Source organism: Drosophila obscura, unplaced genomic scaffold, assembly GCF_018151105.1.
Source record: "Drosophila obscura isolate BZ-5 IFL unplaced genomic scaffold, ASM1815110v1 contig_25, whole genome shotgun sequence".
NCBI lineage: Eukaryota > Metazoa > Arthropoda > Insecta > Diptera > Drosophilidae > Drosophila > Drosophila obscura.
Genome location: NW_024542812.1, coordinates 365,024 through 381,259, shown reverse-complemented (window position 1 = coordinate 381,259; position 16,236 = coordinate 365,024). Strand labels below are relative to the sequence as shown.

Here is a 16,236-nt window from a genome sequence, read left to right as displayed (position 1 = left end):
CAAGCCCAAGCGATTACAAAGAAATATAAAAGTTTATTGGACATAGTTATACCTTAAAATAAAATGAACGCGCACAGTACATTTGGGTAGCAGTATTCGATACACAAAATTAAAAAAACATTGTATTAAATACAAATGCATACTCCAAACTTCATCACTTGTAAATGAAGTCGCGCCGTGTTATAATGCCAGCAATGCGATTCTTGTTGTTGATGACCAGCATATGGCGCAGGCCCAAGGCACGAAAGATTTGAAAGATCCTGGGCACCGAGTCGTGCTGCAATGCGTAAATGACGTAAATGAAATTGATTGTCTTTGGGGGAACATTGGGGGAAAACTAAAGGTATTTGCTCACCGCATTGACGCGCACTGGTGATGGATTCATGAACATGGAGAGGTCCACTGTGTAATTAATTTTATCATCCAGTTTGCGCACGCTCTAGAACCAGCAGCAAAAAAATCATTGAAGAATCTGAAGAGTTTTTTTTTTAGTCCTTACCTTAATAGATGGGTACCGCGGATAGACATCTCGAAACGTTTGTATTGAAGTATTTGGCAGCCAGAAATGACTGTTCTCCACATACAGAGACTTTAACAGGATGACAATTAACTGCGAACGCAAAACAATGCCACAGACGCGACCCTCAGAGCGACGAACCTGCAAGCAATGATGTGGTTAAATCAGAGTCAGTCCCGCGGATAAGCTACTTAGTTTATTATCTTACACCCTGCACGTCATCCACGACGGGAAAACCATTGTGATCGCATTTCTTCAGCATATTGTAGATGTAATGGGCGCTGTCCCGCAGCTTGATGCAAACCACAGGACTGCTCAATATTTCGCGTGCTTTCAGGCCTTTATATTGGGGCAGCGGCTCCCAAGGCAGCATGGGCACGTGATTCACTTCGATTTGGGTGTCGTAGATGCCCTCGTTGAAGTAGTCGCCCACCCATTTGGCACTGATGAGCGCAATGATCAGGGGGAAAAAGAATGACGTCTCCACGCCAGTTGTTTCCATCAGGATAACCGACAAGCTGATGGTCATGCGTAGCACTCCACCCAGATTGGCGGCAGCTCCAATCAAAGCATATTTTCCAGGATGCAAAAATTCCTGTTTTTTTTTTTGTTTACACGCAAAGGATTAACCGATGGACTTGGCATGAGCGATATGTTACTTACAGTTTCAGGAAATAAATAGAACGTGACCATGGCTAAGAGACGTCCCCAGGCAGCGCCTACTAAAGCTGTTGGTATGAAGACGCCAAGGGAGACGTTGAGGCCAAAGGTGGCACACGAAAGCACATAATAGACGAGCGCGAACACGGCCAGAGTGAGGATTTGGTGGGATCCTACAAACAAAATAAACTAAATGTAAGATTCATGGCCCTCGAGGAGAAATATCTACTAGCCCACCTGGTGGATCATGGAAAAGAGATCGGACTGTGGCTTCGGGCGTTTGAAACCAGAGTGCAGCCACAGCATTGTATTCATTGTCCTCGCAGAACAGCTGAACTGGATGGATGGTTGGATCGTTGCCCAGCGGACGACAATCGTTGATAAAATAGATCATCGTGCATGCCAGCGTGACACCCAGCATGGCCACCACAACGGCTTCGCACACCTTGCCGAGCTTCCACGGAATGTAACGTTTCCTAAATTTGTTGATTTTTGTATTCAGCGAATTCCAGGCGGCCCCCAGTAGGCCTCCGGTTACGCCCAGCAGCATGAAGATCGGCAGCTCAAAATAGTCAAATTTCAGCGGCTGATCGAACTTTCCCAAATTGAAGAGGCCTGTGAAGGTGAAATCGTTTGCGCCGTGATATGTGGACAAGACAAGGTTCAGCGTAAAGACGCTAATGATTGAGGCAACGAGAGTGCGCCAGATGAGATTTTGGTTCCAGAAGCTGGCTGCTTCTTCCAACGAGAACAGCATACCGCCAATGGGGGCGCCAAAAGCGGCCGAAACTCCAGCAGCGCCGCCTCCAAGGACAAAGTCTCGCTTCTCGTGGTCATCCCTGAAGGCCTTAAAGACACGGAAATCCTTTACGAATGTGGTGCTTTTTCCCTGCGATATGCCAGCGGCTACAACAGCGCCGGCGTGTATCATTGGCCCCTCCTTGCCGCCAGCCAAACCGCCGACCACCGAGGTGATCACCCCAATAGCCTTCACGGCCAGGGTTTTGATGCGCACAATACGTGGTATTTTCACGCCATTGAGGTAGCTCTTCACCTGCGGAATGCCACTGCCCGCCGTTATGGGTTCAATGTATGTAACCATGGCAGCTCCAAAAGCCACGGGCACGACGCTCAATAGAAGCCAGTAGAGGAATGGCACAACTAAATCGCCGCCCGTAAAATCGCTCTTTGGAACATTGCTCTCGACGGCTGCAAATAAACAAAAATATCAAGATAAATAAGCAAATCAAGTCTGTTGAGCCAATCCATCTTTACGCACAGTTCATGAGGAACATGTACTTCAGTTCGGAGAGTTCTTCGATGATAATGTCTATGGCGCAGGCAATAAGCGCTGTGATGATGCCAATTTGTATGAATATGATCCATCGTATGATATCCTTCCGCAGTGAGAACCGCTCCGTAAGGCTCTTTCGTTGTTCGTCTTGAAATAGCGTATTTTCGCAGACTTCATAGTCCAAGCTCTGAAAATGATATTTAGATTATGCATTTAGAGAGACAGACTTGTCGAGGAGAGACCCCAAAAACACACACACCCACCTCATAATTGGGAGTCGATGATGCTGCCGTTCGAGACCTTACGCGGAAAATGGGTTCCGATTCGGCGTTATCACGACCATTAGCTGGCAAGTTTCCATTGAATGCCTACAAATACAAGTAGAAAGTGGGCTTAGTGATACGCACTTAATTTTAAACTGCAACAATGGATGATGATTCATCAGATTCATCTTTGTTAGAAACTTACATTGCCTGAGTATGAGGGGGTGTGATCTAGCAACGCGGGTACGTCGTCGTCGCCGTCGTCTTTACCGGGCTTCAAAGTCCCCGAATTGTTATTACCTACGCGGACACCTGTACTACTCGTTGTTGGAACATTATCATTTAGGATATCTGCAAGGTGATTTGTTGGCGTTGGCAAACTCTTTTCTGGCACTTTCGTTACAATTGGTTCATCGTCGTCGGTGCTTTCTTGGTCTAAACTAATTAAAGTTTTCGCATCGTCCATTATTACAAATTATTATTGCCAAACCTTCGAGGGCACTATCGATAGTATCGATATTTTACTGCTAGTCTCTACTATCGACGGTTTTGCGACTATCATGATAGTATCGATTGTTTTTTTCAAAACATTCAAAGCTATCGATGGCTCAACTATCAATCGTTTGACAGCTCTAATTATTACAAATTTACAATTTACAAATTTGCGCTGCGTGCATTGGACAAGGTGATGTCCCTCGCGGAAAATACTATGAAGCATCTAAGAGAGCTACAAGGTGTGTTATGTAGAGAGGGAACAAAATCGAAAAAACTATAACTGAATAAAAGTGACCGAATTAACTTATTCAGTTAAATGGAACATTAGTTAATTTATTGAATACTGCCGTTGCGAAATACAAAATACTCAAGACGGTTATCAGCGCCACACCAATATGGTGGGATGTTGGAATATACATATATTTTGTAAATGCATATACATACATATATTTTAATTCATCAATTGTTTCGATCCCCGAACTGGCCTAAAGGGTGGGCTCAAATTGGAAGTTTGGGTTTAAGAACTTGAATTTGGCTGCCTCCAGGAGTAAACGGTTGTGCTCAATTTGGTTGCGGGAGCGCAGCTCCTGACTTATATCCGTCATTGTGCGTTCAAGGCGATGCAGTATGTCTCTGGGTGGGCCATCTATGTAATGGGACAATGAGGCAGCCATTTGAACATCTTCCAGGGAATACGATTTGCTGGATAAGCTGGATTTGCTGTCGCTTTGCGAGGATGCTACGGAAGCTGTGGTCAGATCAATGGGCACCGGTTGATCCGCACGGAATGGCGATGGTAAATTATTTGGTTGCTGCTCCTGCTTAACGTGGCCCAAATGCACGACCTGACGCACAGCCGTCATGGGAGTAAGTTGGCTATAATTGGCCATAAGATTATCCACCGTGCTGGGGTTCAGAGTTGGAAGCTTAGAATAATAGTAATAATAATATATCATATTTGGAAATACACACTTTATGAAAAATGTAAATATGTACTTACAGTATGAACATGTTGGACAATTAGCCCATTGTTATTCGAATTATCTGTACAGTTGGCCATTTTCGCCGCGGCCAGCTTCACGTGATTTTGGTTGTGATCTAAGGTCGAATAGCCGCTCACGGAAGGAGAAGGCTAAGGAAAGAACCAACAAAATGAGCACATACACAAGCAAACATGTACATATGTAAATGCATGAAAACTTGTGCTTCATTGAGTTGCTCTGCCGAAACAGATACACACACAAACACACACGCATGCTTCTTTAACGGTAAACTGCATAGCTTATTACATATTGCCATCTCGCTTTTCACTTACTGTTTTTGTGTTCGTCTCCTCCTTCTGTTCGCTATGCTCTTGTTGGTGGCGCTGAAACACCGTTTTTATTTTCAACTCGTGCGTTTCATTTCCCGTCGGCGTCGAGGACGTTCCCGTAGCTATAGTAGTCGGTGCAACCGGCTCAAGCGCCGCCGCAGCCGGTCCTGTTGTTTCAGGCTTGCACAACGATGTGGATCGTCTCTTCCTACGGGGTTTCTCAATGGCCCGGTTCTTCATAATTCGATCACGGCGCTCCTCTAGGGCAGTCACCTTCATTTCATGCAATTTCCCCAACAACGATGTGTGGCGACGCTGTATCGGAATCATAGGTCAATTACTCGAAATGGCGGAGTGTTATGTCGCTTCTACCTTGATGTGCATATGAAAGTTTCCCGTAGAACGCACGCTGCCGCGATACACTCGATCCGGCGGACAATTACAGCACTTGACCACAACATTATCCCCAATTTGGCTTTGAATGCTGTACAGCTCTCCATTTAGTATGTAGGGAACGTGTTGGCGCTGCTCCAAATCCACCTCAGACTTAATCTCAGGATTATTCCTGTCCGCAGAAATTATTCCCGACATTCTTCCTGCTGCTCCTATTTTTTTTTTCATTTAATATTATGCAAAAACAATTACAAAAATATCACGAAAACCATTACTTACAGCAGCGACAAATCTGTGCAAAAATTGTGAAAAGAAGTAGCGGCAGAAGAGATACAACCACACATGAATCTATGAGTTCTGCTCGCAAAGAGGACTTCGAAAAGAGAGAAGAAGGCAAACTGTGAACAATGGTTCAAAACGGAAAAGGAACATCTCATCTACAAGTACGATATAATATTTGATTGCCAGATAAATATGGCAAGAAAAAAAGTCCCAACTTATGGGTGCTATTTATTCAAAGACCTGATCATTTTTTTTGTCTTGATTATACATTTGTTGTACGAAATATTTTAGTAAAAGCTACTTGCGATTTAAATATTAATTAGTTCCAGCGCCAGGGTTTTCGATAGTTCGACTCGATATATTGCTCGATCACATTGTGATTGTGGCAACCCTAACACCGATAGGCGGTATCTGCACGTTTTCAACAAAAGTAAACAATATATAAAAATAGGAATATATTACGGGCTATGAGATGTCGGAACCAAACGCAGATGCGAAGCCAAACATATTAATCACCGGTTGGTATGTTTGTTGCAAATAATTGTACGATTTTAACATGTTGTTGGACCCACAGGCACACCGGGAGCGGGAAAATCATATTTGTGCGAGCGTTTGGCCGAACAATTGAAGTTCACCTGGTTGGACTGCTCAAAGATTGCCAAGGAACATGACTACATTGAGGAGCACGACGAAGAATACGATTGTCCCATCCTAGATGAAGACAAGGTATTACTGCTAGAAATATTTCCAAGAATCTGAACTATAATTGAATGTTCTTAGCTTATGGACCACTTGGAACCGCTGATGCAGAAGGGCGGCAACATCGTGGAGTATCACGGCTGCGATTTCTTTCCAGAGCGTTGGTTTCAAGCTGTCTTCGTCGTCACCTGCCCCAATAAAACGCTCTACGATCGCTTAAAAGAACGCAACTACAATAAGAAGAAACTCTCATCGAATATTGAGTGTGAAATCTTTGGCACTATTCTGGAAGAGGCCCGCGAGTCGTACAAAGCTGATATTGTTTACGAACTATGCGGCGAAACGGCAGCAGATGCCGATAAAAGTTTGAAAACAGTAAAACAATGGTACCGCATGTGGAAGAGAAAATAAACATACTCTTATGAGGAAATGCTAATCATCGTCAACATTGGGTAGTCCGGCTGTGCCTTACTTCCGATTAAGCAAGGTATTCGCAATCCATGTATTGTTAAGACATATTTATTTAGCAAATATTTACAACAAACTACATGCATACAAACGAGTATAAAATCGAAATCTTAAATCTACAACTGATGAGGCAACTAAATGCGCGTCATTTTGAACCGGAGCGGTCCATCCGGCGCATACATGAATGTGACGGCATAGTCCAACGGCTTGTGATTGTACTCCAGCTTGTAGTTTCGCAGCAGCTTGGCCAGCAGTATTTGCATCTCCAGATCAGCGAATCGCCGCCCCAGGCACATGCGGGCACCATAGCCGTAGGGCAACGAGGCAAACGGATGTAGTTTGCCGGGAACGCCACCATGCTGTGGCTTCAGCCAACGCTCGGGTCGGAACGTGGCCGCGTCTGTTACATACTCCTCCATGTTGCCGGTCACAATGGTGGGAAAGACAGCCTGCACTCCCTTCGGCACCTGGTAGCCGCAGATGACGCTGTCCTCCTGCAGTGTGCGTCCATTTCCAATCACGGTGCTGTACATGCGAAAGACCTCCTTGATGAATGCCTTCAGATGGTGCATCTGGTCAAGCAGCGCAATGGTGAGCGGTGTGTTTGGGTCTGGTAGCAGCCGCTTCAATTCCTCGTGAACCTTTTGCTGCTCCTCGGGACGCGTCGCCAGTTGATAGAGCATTGAACAGACCGCCATCGATATCTGGAAGTGGTAATTTTTAGGTTTCTATTGAATACTCCAGAGACTCATATAATCTTACGGTGTCAATTCCGACTAGAATCAAGTCCAGCGCCATTATGGTGGCTATCTTTTCGTCCTTCTCCGACATAATCACCTTCTCCACCAGCGAGGGCTCGCCGGCACGCTGGCTGGGATCTTGTGTCTTCAATCGCTCTGTGGCGCTCTGTATGTACTTCATACAGACGCTGGAAGAGCGGAACGGGGTATTCTAACTGCTTCTAGGTATTCTATTGTGCGCACTTACCCCACAAAAAAGTTCATGTTCTTCACGTATTGGGTCCAGAGGGGCGTCGGAAAGTAGCGCCAGTAGGGAGCCTTCAGTTCGAGAGTGGCCACATTCCGCAGGGCGTACTTGGCTGCATCGATGATTTGCTGTGGCTCCGAGTCGGGAGGGAGATTTGGTTCCAGGCACCCCAGACGCGTGTCCAAGGCCACGCGTCCAATACCTGACGTGCAGAAGAATATTAACGTAAGCAAAGTCAGGAGCAACGAGCAGGACTCACATTCCAACGACCATTTGTGTATCTCGTTGTCGAAATCCTTGGGCAGCTCCTGATTAGCATCCAACAGGTGTTCGCAGCGCACCAGGAAATCGTCTGTGATCGCCTCCAGGGGCTGCAAGTAGCGCCTGATGGTGGATAGCTGCAGCACTGGCTTCTGGACACGCGACCGGAACTGACGCCAAGGCTCGCCGTGGCTGCATTGAAAATGATGAATCGGTGGATCAGTGTTATACGCGGATGCGTGTTATTCATGAGCTGTTCCACTTACACGCCCACCACGCCGCCGAGCTCCCCAAAGAAGTCCTTGCGCACCACACTCTTGTACTTGACCAGACTGGGCATCGATGGCCGGAAGGGGGTCGGCCCCTCGCTGCGATAGCACTGAAATATGAAATATCAGAAATTGCGTGGTTTAAATTGCGTGTTTAACATCCGACAACTGGCAGTAATTTGTACTACATAGCTGGATGCGTCGCAAAGTGCCAGAAATTGCTGTAATGCTTTGGTGCCTTCGTGCTTCGTTGGTCAAGCGGAAAGACCGCAGCAGAAGCTACGTATTGTACGTCTTGGCTGTGTTCCAAGTTAAAACGATGTTGAGACTTACCTTTTCGATTTCGTCGGCATCGTAGATAAAGAGTAGATCCGGCCGACCTATGAGTCCACCAAAACGCACAATTCTGCCATAGCGATCGTGGAGCAGTGACGATATATTGGCCACATCCGAGATGGTGTATTGGCCAATGATTGGCATCAGACTGTGAAGGAGAACCGCCAAGGTTAGGGCTAATGACAAACAAATCGAACAAATGGCGAACAAATGGCGAACAAATCTCTACGACAATGGAATTGATGGATGCATTGACTTTTTCCCAAAGCGCAAAATAATACGTGAGTGGAGCATGCACCAAAATTTCACATGTTATGATATGTCTGACCTTGAATACGGCGCTAATTGAACGCTAATCAACGGGATGACGTAGTGTGGAACGGATTTTAAGTCGGAACGGATTGCTAAGCGATTAGCCGAGGGAGTGATTAGGTGATTTCCGTAGGGGCAGGGCAGGTGTGAATCGTACTCGGACTCGCACTCGTACTGGGAAACCCACACCACACGCACATTCAACAAGAATCATTGGAAACGATCATTCGAGCCGTTGTTAAATATTTAGGCAGCAAACAAGCAAAACAAACTTCGTTACGGCCAGTGGAATGCTTGCGTGCTTTGGACGCTACGGCAAAGCCAAAATAAATTAATGGCTATAAAACCAGCATCATTATGAGCACTTATTCACAACATTCACACTTAATTGGGTCAAGTGAAACGGAGAGTGCATGGAAATGGAATTGCAATTCGCAGAGTGAAAGTAAGTTCGCTGCTCGAGTCTTTCGTTTTTTGTGTTCCGCGAGTCTTATACGACTACTACATACCGCCAGGTGTTGCCCAGAATGGGAAGGGGCTTGGGTCCAGGTATCTGATTGTATGGCAGTGCGTTCTGCCATTCGGGAGTGGAGTGTATTCGTGGCGTTGTCAGCGTTGCTGTCTCCTCCTGTTCCAGCAAATGGGGACAGGCGGCCACGCCCGTGGAGCTGTCGCGGATCTCCAGACGTTGCTTCTCATTTGGCAGGAGGCCAGTGCCACTAATCTTGGTCACAGTTCGCCTCAGGCTGGATGCACTGGCTGTGGAGGCTGTGCCTCGCCAAGCACTCATTGGAAGCTTGTTCATTATTATATTTTCGGTCTGGATTTGTGCGTGTGTGCGTTCGGTTACAGCCAAAGCTAACTGATTTAAATTCAAATCAGATTTCCCTCGTTTTATGCCTCGATTTCCAATTGTCTTGTGTTGACGTTGCTTTTGCGTTGACACACACCGACACACCGATACACCAATACACCGACACACTGGCGTGAATGAAACTGGCTTCTAGCTCTTTGAGTCCGCTTGCAACAACTGAGCATTCGTTCCACACTCAACGGCTGCCCGATACAAACTAGCGGCAACAACGGTTCCAATGAGCCACCAGACCCGGCCTCTTAGTAAACTTTTGAAAGAGAAAACATTTCGTTGCTCTTTGGTTTCGTGCTTTCAGCAGTTCAATGAGAAATGGAAGAAGCCAAGCCACCGGACAGACACAAATACCGTAACCATTGGCGTAAAACTAATCACTCTTAAAAAAGGCAACATCATTTTAAATATATATAGAGTTATATGTAGTACAATTTCATACTCACTTTTTAGATACAAATTGATTTTGGAATGTAATCAACATTAGCGTATAGTTGGACTGTACAGTCACTTCTTAATATATTTAAAATGATGTTGCCATTTCTAAGTGTGATTAGTTTTACGCCAATGGTTGCGGTATTTGTGTCTGTCCGGTGCCTTCTTGTGGCCGCATCTGTTATGCTTCTCAGCTCCAAACTGGGCGGCGAGGGTCGGAAGTCAAACTCTAGGTTTACCAACCTCATGTGCGAGACATATAACGAGTCGTATGGGCGGTTCTCGAAATGCAAACTCAATCTGCTCGCTAGGGGACGCGCTGGGGTCCACATGCACTTGCAACTATTCCAATTGCCCATCGAAAACGTGTGGGTGAGTATAGAGAATCTAAATTGTGGCCGACACTCGTATGGCTATTGGCTATATTGGTTTTGCTTTTAACAGATAAATTGGAGCATGTATCGGCGCTATAATGGCTTTCGTCCATTCCTGTACAACATCAGCTCGAATTTCTGCAAGCTAATGGAAAATGTGAATCATATTTCCTTCGAAGGGCTTGTCATCAGAGCTATAATGACTCGATCTAACTTAAATCACACCTGTCCCTACAATGTAAGTGGAGTGCTGATGGATCAGTGCAAAGTGAAGAAGTTGTTACCTATTTAATTCCTTGTCTTATCATCACTTAGCACGACATCGTAATCGATAATCTGGAATTTACAGACGATTTGCTGAAAAATTTGCCACTTCCCCAGGGAGACTATAAGTTACAACTCCGGTTTGCCACGTATAAAGTTTGGAGAGTTCAAGTGTCTGTGTTTTTCACGAGAGATGAACCATAACCGGAGCAGAAAGGTATTGCGTTTTGCAGATAATCCTTTTTTAATGATGGGGAAACGTATAGCATTGCTAACAATCCGAATTTTCACATACACTACTCTCCTGACACCTGAACTTTGTATGGATATAAATTAAATGAAGATTTTCGAATGTTACATACATATATATTAATATTTAATTGTTACATTAGCTACAGCTATATCAGTGGGCGGGGGTAACTGATCGGAGGTTTAAAAAAAAAAAAAAAACTCATTAGGTTTCCGTGAACGCAGCCGTAATCGCCATAATATATGTTTTTATCGGATACATTATTCGGTTATTCCTATTGAGGATATCGAAATCATTGAGCTATAACTTGATTACCCCTAAAACAAAATGCTTAATGGGTATAAAACCGTTTTGACTTCTTTGTGAGCGATTAGTAATACTGAAATGCTTGCGGAACTTGTATCTGTCCGGTTGCTTTTTGTGCTCGCAGCCATTGTGCTCTGCTCCATTGTGGTGGGCGAGGGTCGGAGGTCGAACTCTAGATTTACCAACCTCATGTGTGAGTCACACGATGAGTCCTTTGCGAAGGTATCGAAATGCAAACTGAAGCTCCTCGCTAGGGGACGCGTTGGGATCAACATACACCTCAATATGCTAAAATTGCCCATCACAAATGTATGGGTGAGTATAGAAACCAGATTGTGGCCGACACTGGCATAGTTATTTGGAGTTTTTCCATAACAGATGAATTGGAGCATCGATCGGCGCTATAATGGCTGGCGTCCATTTCTCTACAACGTCAGCAAGGATTTCTGTCAGCTAATGGCCAATGTGAATGATTTGTCCTTCGAAGGGCTTGTCATCAATGCTATTATGTCTCGGTCAAATGTAAATCACACTTGTCCATACAATGTGAGTTAGCATATCATCAACATGGTGAAAAAAATTAATATTCGATTCATTTATTACCATAATTAAGCATGACGTCATAATGGATAACTTGGAATTTACAGACGATTTACTGAAAACTTTGCCACTTCCTAAGGGTGACTATAGGATCCAATTGCGATTTGCCACCAACAAAGTTTGGAAACTGAAAGTGTCTGTGTTTTTCGCTAGAGATGAACAATAAATGTAGCAGATAGGTACGAAAGTTTTCAAAGCTACAATAAAAGCAATGGGCCAACAATAGTCGGCTCATAAATTGTTTGAATGGTTTACAATTATTCTTCTAGGCGGAAAACACCTTCACAATAATTTTAGAAATTCGTGTTCATCCAGAATAATATTATGTACTTTAGTGCATATACTACATGTATCCAAACTGATATAAAATAAATATCTGCAGAACATTTAACTATGAATTCGGTCAATTGTTTTTGCTCTTTTAGTAATTACACTGTTTTTGGAAGCTTAATGGAAGTTAAATAGCTATGCGGAAAAATACTGGAAGTTTTTTTTAATACTATGCATGGAGCCATTAGGCTTCAGTAAAAGCAGATTAGCTCTAATGCATAATGTATAAAAAATAGTTTTTTGATTTCGAGTGAGTTATGTATTAAGGTTCTTCTTCAATTGGAGTATTTTTTTATAGAAACACATGCTAACTGTCCCGACAATCAATCCAATACAATCAGTTAAGTGATTAGGGCTCCCTTACTCCCCTTTTTAAACTATATGCACAGCCAATATTTCGCGTATCTCTGCAAAATAGTGCCAGATCGGCAAAGGACCTGCTATCCAGGATAGTATGAATCTTCATAATTTTGTGGGTGCCAATCGATTGGCAGGACTCTCCCATTCACTAAAAGACAATCTACGCCCAGCCCATAAATAATCGATATTTAGACAAAAGAAGAGTAGAAAAAATCGACCTCCAAATGCCCTCCTGTTCCGGATATTAAATGGCATTAAAACCAAATCAGATATAGTATCTTTAAAAACCATGGCATACTTTTGGGGGTTGCTTTATTAAAAAAATTATGGCATACTTTCAGACTGGTCTATTTAGCCCTTTTTTCAACATTTAATAGGGAAAAAAACAAAAAAAATTAAAAGCTCTTCTTAAATGTTTACCAGTTATACATATATTTAATTAATGTCAGCTAAATTTAAAAAAAAATCAAAACAATTTTAAAATGTAATTATACCCGTACTCAAAAAAGAGTTAAGGGGTATATTAGATTTGTGGTAAAATTGGATGTGTGTAACGCAGAGAAGGAAACGTTTCCGACCCCATAAAGTATATATATTCTTGATCAGCATCAATAGCCGAGTCGATAGAGCCATGTCTGTCTGTCCGTCTGTCCGTCTGTCTGTCTGTCCGTCTTGTTGAGCGCCTAGATCTCAGAGACTATAAGAGCTAGGGCAACCAAATTTGGTTTCCACACTCATGTGATATCACACTGCTACAAGTTTATTAAAATATCGCCCCGCCCCCTTCCGCCCCCACAAAGGACGAAAATCTGTGGAGGCACATTTTTAAAGATACGATAAAACTAAAAACGCAGTATCGTAGAGAATGCCCATACCTACCAGACTGCCGAATCTGAATCAGATCGGATCATAATTATAGCCAGAATGAAGAAATAAATTTTCAGTTGCTTCCCCTGTCCCCCTCCCTGTCCCCCCCGCCCACCGCGTAGCGGGAAACAACAACAAAACTCATTTTCCTTCTCGCTCGCCCACTCTGCCTTAATTAAAAGCTTTGTGTGCGAAAACAACAGAATCTAAAAGCTCTTTCTTAAATTTTTACCAGTTAAATATTTAGATTAATGATGTAGCAAAAAAATGCTAAATGTAAAATTTTTAAATAAGATCAAAAATGTATATACTCTGGTAAAAAGTGGTCGCGTCCCCGGCGACCCACGCCCGTTTTTACTGTAAAATTGTGGAAAAAAAGATTTGTTTAAGAAAAAAAAAAGGAAAACGCTTTGCTTGATTTTGCTGTGCATAATGCAGCATTTATTCCAAAATGGCGCAAATAAAAAGAATTTCTTTAGAAAAAAAAGGTAATCCAGCCCAGCGTTTGAATCGGATAAGAAATGGCGAAGGTATGGCAATTCAGTCCTTAACCCTTGATGTTCTTGATGCAAATGATTGGGCGAGGCGAGGCGTGGCGCCCATGCGTGAATCTAGAGTCCTGATCGTGGCCGAGAATCGAGTGGTTATTTTAAGTTTGCATATGGCAGATGAATTGGTGCATCTATCGTCGCTGAAATTTCCATCTTCAAAAGCAAGAGCAAAAATTCCGATTATTTTCCACAATTTGTTCATATATTTATCAATTTCACTTTTGATTACAAAGATTTACGTTCGATACATTACAAATTTCACAATTTTAAAATGTTTTCCTAGTGCATTTTATTTTGTTTTGTTGTTTTGGTTTGGTTGCATACATATATTTTCTCTTGAGTTGAGTTTGCCGTTCAATGTCCAATGAGATTATAGTGTGCATAGCAAAGTTGAATACAATTTAGTGAACAATAAATAAAACCACTCTTCAGGCGACTCTTCAGGCAATACGCATTTCGAACGTATCAAAATCTCCTAAAAGAGCTAATTTCCTTACATCGTTTCGCAGTAAAAATGTATATGTAAATGCTATCAATAGTAGAGTTTAAATCGTAAATGCTTTGCTGGCTTACAGTCTAGAATATATATCCTGACTTTATAGCTTAAGTAGTTGTGTGTAGTGTGTTGTGTTGTGTTGTGTGGGGGTGGAAGGAGACAAATCAATAAATGGCACGTTTCCAACTTTATGAATAAGTTGAAGAGAAAGGATAAGGTTAAACTACAGAAGACACTTTAAGATACAAATTGATTCCGAATGTTTTGATTGTTTTTGTGAGTGTAATACATATGTATGTATGTATATTAGCATAAAAGTTACGTTCTTAGGGGCATTAATAGTATGAAATGTAGCTTAGACGTAGATGCAGATGCATATGAATATGCATCTAGAATGGCATATGTACTTTATGTATATGTAGACTTAAGGACTAAAGCGAATCTGCATGCGTATGAAATGAAGATGCTGCAGTGTGATAAATATGAAATGTCATATGATAGCCAGGAGAGGGTCAGTCCTGCTCACAATGAACGCACTTCTGCTCTGGCATTTGTTTTTTTACACAGTTGTTGTTGTTGTTGCTTAATCGCTAACTAACTATGCTAAAATGCTATTTATAGTTATGAATGTGTGCATCTAGGCTTACATATATATATGGCGGCGTCGTTCGTATTTACAGTTATCATCATTCGATCGGATCATTCATTTATATCGCACATGGGTTAACTAAAACTAAATGCGGACCTGGCCAGTGCTCAGCTCAAACCAACTCGAATGCTGCCAGCGGGTGTGGTTCGAGGTTAATCGATAATAAAACAGAAACTAAAAAACAAGTAACATAAATTGTTTTGTCGACTAATACTTGTAGTGGGGGGCGGGGGGCGGTGCAGGAGCTGCTTCACTGTTAACACTCGAATTCGTTGGCCGTGATGGCGCTCAGATCCTTCATAAGACCCTCCAGATTGGCCATCTCCTGATTGAGCTCCTCGGTGGATGTGCTCGGTGCCAGTCTCTGGATCTCGTCGGTTGAGTGTGCCACCGACCCGCCGCCCTGCAAGCGATTGGGCGTGGCGGCCGAGAACGATGGCTTCTTGTAGGGCGACTGGTTCTGTGGACGTATTGTTACGGCAGGAGCTGAAACAAAGAAAGCGTCAGTGCTGAGACACAAGCTGCAATTGTAGATAAAATACTCACTGTGCTTATTAATGGGCGTGGCTACCCCAGTGGGCGGTGGCCCTGGCACACTGAAACTCTTGAGCGGATGCCCGCGTTTGGCACTCTCAATGGTGGACACACAGCCGTTGCCAGCAGCTCCATTGCCGGCATTGCTGTCAAGGTTTTATTTGGAGAGAGACAAAGAGAGAGAGAGAGAGAGAGAGAAAGAGAAAGGACAACAACGAATTAGATCTAGTTAATTCCAAGAGTTGCTTCCTGTGCTTTAAGTTTATTGCAAACAAATTCATAAAAATCATTCGAACGGGAGTGGTACGATTGCTCAGTTATGGGCGAGGGCCCTCCTGCCGCCCTGGAAGTAAAGCTTGCGCGCCTTCTGAATCTCCCGGGCTTTCATGGCCAGACGGGTGTACGGTAGACGGTCGCTGGCGGACATGCTGCTCCACGTGTAGCTGGCCAGCTCCGTAACGGTGGCCGAGTCGCGCATGCTGAAGACCCCTCTGGCCTGCTGATTGATCAGAATCTCGTCCAGGCGGAACTTGTTCATAAAGTTGACAAACGGCACCGGGGACGACATCAGCATCAGCTGGTGATCCACGCGACGCTCCAATGTCCGTCGATTCAGCTTTATTACACCCATCGATGGCTCCCGCACCAGATTGACGGTCACACGGGCATCAATACGACCCCATCGCGATCTTGTGCCCATGCCTGAGCTTTAATTATAATATTTCCCAAAACCGGAGACGCAAAGAACTGTTTCGAATTTAGCTGAGAATTTTGTGGTGCTTCTGAACTATTTTGAACTAGCTCGGA

General features: G+C 43.7%; 8 protein-coding genes across 12 annotated transcripts in view; 3 read left to right on the top strand and 5 right to left on the bottom strand.

Moving 5' to 3' along the window:
* Nucleotides 1-13: 13 nt before the first annotated feature.
* Nucleotides 14-3,251, bottom strand: LOC111080983 (H(+)/Cl(-) exchange transporter 7). The gene is made up of 9 exons (XM_022376887.2): nt 2,940-3,251; nt 2,735-2,839; nt 2,457-2,658; nt 1,415-2,386; nt 1,181-1,350; nt 726-1,112; nt 500-658; nt 356-439; nt 14-277 (listed from the first exon to the last, which is right to left on the bottom strand). Exons 1-9 carry the CDS (start codon nt 3,198-3,200, stop codon nt 155-157), a joined length of 2,463 nt encoding a protein of 820 aa, XP_022232579.2. The 5' UTR covers nt 3,201-3,251; the 3' UTR covers nt 14-154.
* Nucleotides 3,252-3,536: 285 nt separating this feature from the next.
* Nucleotides 3,537-5,388, bottom strand: LOC111080977 (protein stand still). Its single transcript, XM_022376872.2, has 5 exons — nt 5,214-5,388; nt 4,914-5,146; nt 4,545-4,856; nt 4,230-4,361; nt 3,537-4,155 (listed from the first exon to the last, which is right to left on the bottom strand). The coding sequence occupies exons 2-5, from the start codon at nt 5,130-5,132 to the stop codon at nt 3,715-3,717; spliced, it is 1,104 nt and encodes a 367-aa protein (XP_022232564.2). The 5' UTR covers nt 5,133-5,146; nt 5,214-5,388; the 3' UTR covers nt 3,537-3,714.
* Nucleotides 5,389-5,591: 203 nt separating this feature from the next.
* Nucleotides 5,592-6,345, top strand: LOC111080979 (adenylate kinase isoenzyme 6 homolog). Its single transcript, XM_022376878.2, has 3 exons — nt 5,592-5,734; nt 5,791-5,942; nt 5,997-6,345. Exons 1-3 carry the CDS (start codon nt 5,689-5,691, stop codon nt 6,324-6,326), a joined length of 528 nt encoding a protein of 175 aa, XP_022232570.1. The 5' UTR covers nt 5,592-5,688; the 3' UTR covers nt 6,327-6,345.
* A 68-nt stretch (nt 6,346-6,413) lies between these two features.
* On the bottom strand, nt 6,414-9,607 carry LOC111080976 (probable cytochrome P450 301a1, mitochondrial). The gene is made up of 7 exons (XM_022376871.2): nt 9,058-9,607; nt 8,234-8,384; nt 7,898-8,010; nt 7,630-7,823; nt 7,371-7,572; nt 7,146-7,311; nt 6,414-7,087 (listed from the first exon to the last, which is right to left on the bottom strand). Exons 1-7 carry the CDS (start codon nt 9,351-9,353, stop codon nt 6,518-6,520), a joined length of 1,692 nt encoding a protein of 563 aa, XP_022232563.2. The 5' UTR covers nt 9,354-9,607; the 3' UTR covers nt 6,414-6,517.
* LOC111080978 lies at nt 8,922-11,196 on the top strand. Of its 5 annotated transcripts, none has more exons than XM_022376877.2 (4): nt 8,922-8,993; nt 10,043-10,220; nt 10,293-10,460; nt 10,538-11,036. In XM_022376877.2, exons 2-4 carry the CDS (start codon nt 10,095-10,097, stop codon nt 10,688-10,690), a joined length of 447 nt encoding a protein of 148 aa, XP_022232569.1. In that variant the 5' UTR covers nt 8,922-8,993; nt 10,043-10,094; the 3' UTR covers nt 10,691-11,036. The 5 variants fall into 5 exon arrangements, with proteins under 5 accessions (XP_022232569.1, XP_041450215.1, XP_022232568.1 ...); XM_041594281.1 differs by adding an exon at nt 11,167-11,196 and having other exon boundaries at nt 8,928-10,220; nt 10,538-10,703; XM_022376876.2 differs by having other exon boundaries at nt 8,928-9,768; nt 10,538-11,037.
* Nucleotides 11,121-11,877, top strand: LOC111080973. The gene is made up of 3 exons (XM_041594324.1): nt 11,121-11,357; nt 11,421-11,588; nt 11,656-11,877. Exons 1-3 carry the CDS (start codon nt 11,121-11,123, stop codon nt 11,806-11,808), a joined length of 558 nt encoding a protein of 185 aa, XP_041450258.1. The 3' UTR covers nt 11,809-11,877.
* A 1,775-nt stretch (nt 11,878-13,652) lies between these two features.
* The window catches only part of LOC111080998 (neogenin), a 40,867-nt gene continuing 38,283 nt past the window's right edge, over nt 13,653-16,236 (bottom strand). The window contains 2 exon segments of the mRNA XM_022376901.2: nt 13,653-15,381; nt 15,442-15,575. Coding sequence (XP_022232593.2) covers nt 15,152-15,381; nt 15,442-15,575 — 364 coding nt within the window. The 3' untranslated portion in view covers nt 13,653-15,151.
* On the bottom strand, nt 15,654-16,230 carry LOC111080999. The gene has a single exon (XM_022376905.2). The coding sequence runs from the start codon at nt 16,127-16,129 to the stop codon at nt 15,743-15,745; it is 387 nt and encodes a 128-aa protein (XP_022232597.1). The 5' UTR covers nt 16,130-16,230; the 3' UTR covers nt 15,654-15,742.

Coding starts and splice junctions, on each gene's coding strand:
- LOC111080976 (XM_022376871.2), bottom strand. CDS start 9,353: ATGAACAAGCTTCCAATGAGTGCTTGGCGAGGCACAGCCTCCACAGCC. Junction 7,824..7,897: donor CTCGGCGGCGTGGTGGGCGT/GTAAGTGGAACA, acceptor TTTTCAATGCAG/CCACGGCGAGCCTTGGCGTC. Junction 7,088..7,145: donor TTCTAGTCGGAATTGACACC/GTAAGATTATAT, acceptor TACCACTTCCAG/ATATCGATGGCGGTCTGTTC.
- LOC111080977 (XM_022376872.2), bottom strand. CDS start 5,132: ATGTCGGGAATAATTTCTGCGGACAGGAATAATCCTGAGATTAAGTCT. Junction 4,857..4,913: donor ACTTTCATATGCACATCAAG/GTAGAAGCGACA, acceptor ATTCCGATACAG/CGTCGCCACACATCGTTGTT. Junction 4,362..4,544: donor AGGAGACGAACACAAAAACA/GTAAGTGAAAAG, acceptor TTCTTTCCTTAG/CCTTCTCCTTCCGTGAGCGG.
- LOC111080999 (XM_022376905.2), bottom strand. CDS start 16,129: ATGGGCACAAGATCGCGATGGGGTCGTATTGATGCCCGTGTGACCGTC.
- LOC111080973 (XM_041594324.1), top strand. CDS start 11,121: ATGCTTGCGGAACTTGTATCTGTCCGGTTGCTTTTTGTGCTCGCAGCC. Junction 11,358..11,420: donor TGCCCATCACAAATGTATGG/GTGAGTATAGAA, acceptor TTTCCATAACAG/ATGAATTGGAGCATCGATCG. Junction 11,589..11,655: donor ATCACACTTGTCCATACAAT/GTGAGTTAGCAT, acceptor ACCATAATTAAG/CATGACGTCATAATGGATAA.
- LOC111080978 (XM_041594281.1), top strand. CDS start 9,942: ATGATGTTGCCATTTCTAAGTGTGATTAGTTTTACGCCAATGGTTGCG. Junction 10,221..10,292: donor TGCCCATCGAAAACGTGTGG/GTGAGTATAGAG, acceptor TGCTTTTAACAG/ATAAATTGGAGCATGTATCG. Junction 10,461..10,537: donor ATCACACCTGTCCCTACAAT/GTAAGTGGAGTG, acceptor ATCATCACTTAG/CACGACATCGTAATCGATAA.
- LOC111080979 (XM_022376878.2), top strand. CDS start 5,689: ATGTCGGAACCAAACGCAGATGCGAAGCCAAACATATTAATCACCG. Junction 5,735..5,790: donor GCCAAACATATTAATCACCG/GTTGGTATGTTT, acceptor TTGGACCCACAG/GCACACCGGGAGCGGGAAAA. Junction 5,943..5,996: donor CCATCCTAGATGAAGACAAG/GTATTACTGCTA, acceptor GAATGTTCTTAG/CTTATGGACCACTTGGAACC.
- LOC111080983 (XM_022376887.2), bottom strand. CDS start 3,200: ATGGACGATGCGAAAACTTTAATTAGTTTAGACCAAGAAAGCACCGAC. Junction 2,387..2,456: donor GTACATGTTCCTCATGAACT/GTGCGTAAAGAT, acceptor GTTTATTTGCAG/CCGTCGAGAGCAATGTTCCA. Junction 659..725: donor TCGTGGATGACGTGCAGGGT/GTAAGATAATAA, acceptor CATTGCTTGCAG/GTTCGTCGCTCTGAGGGTCG.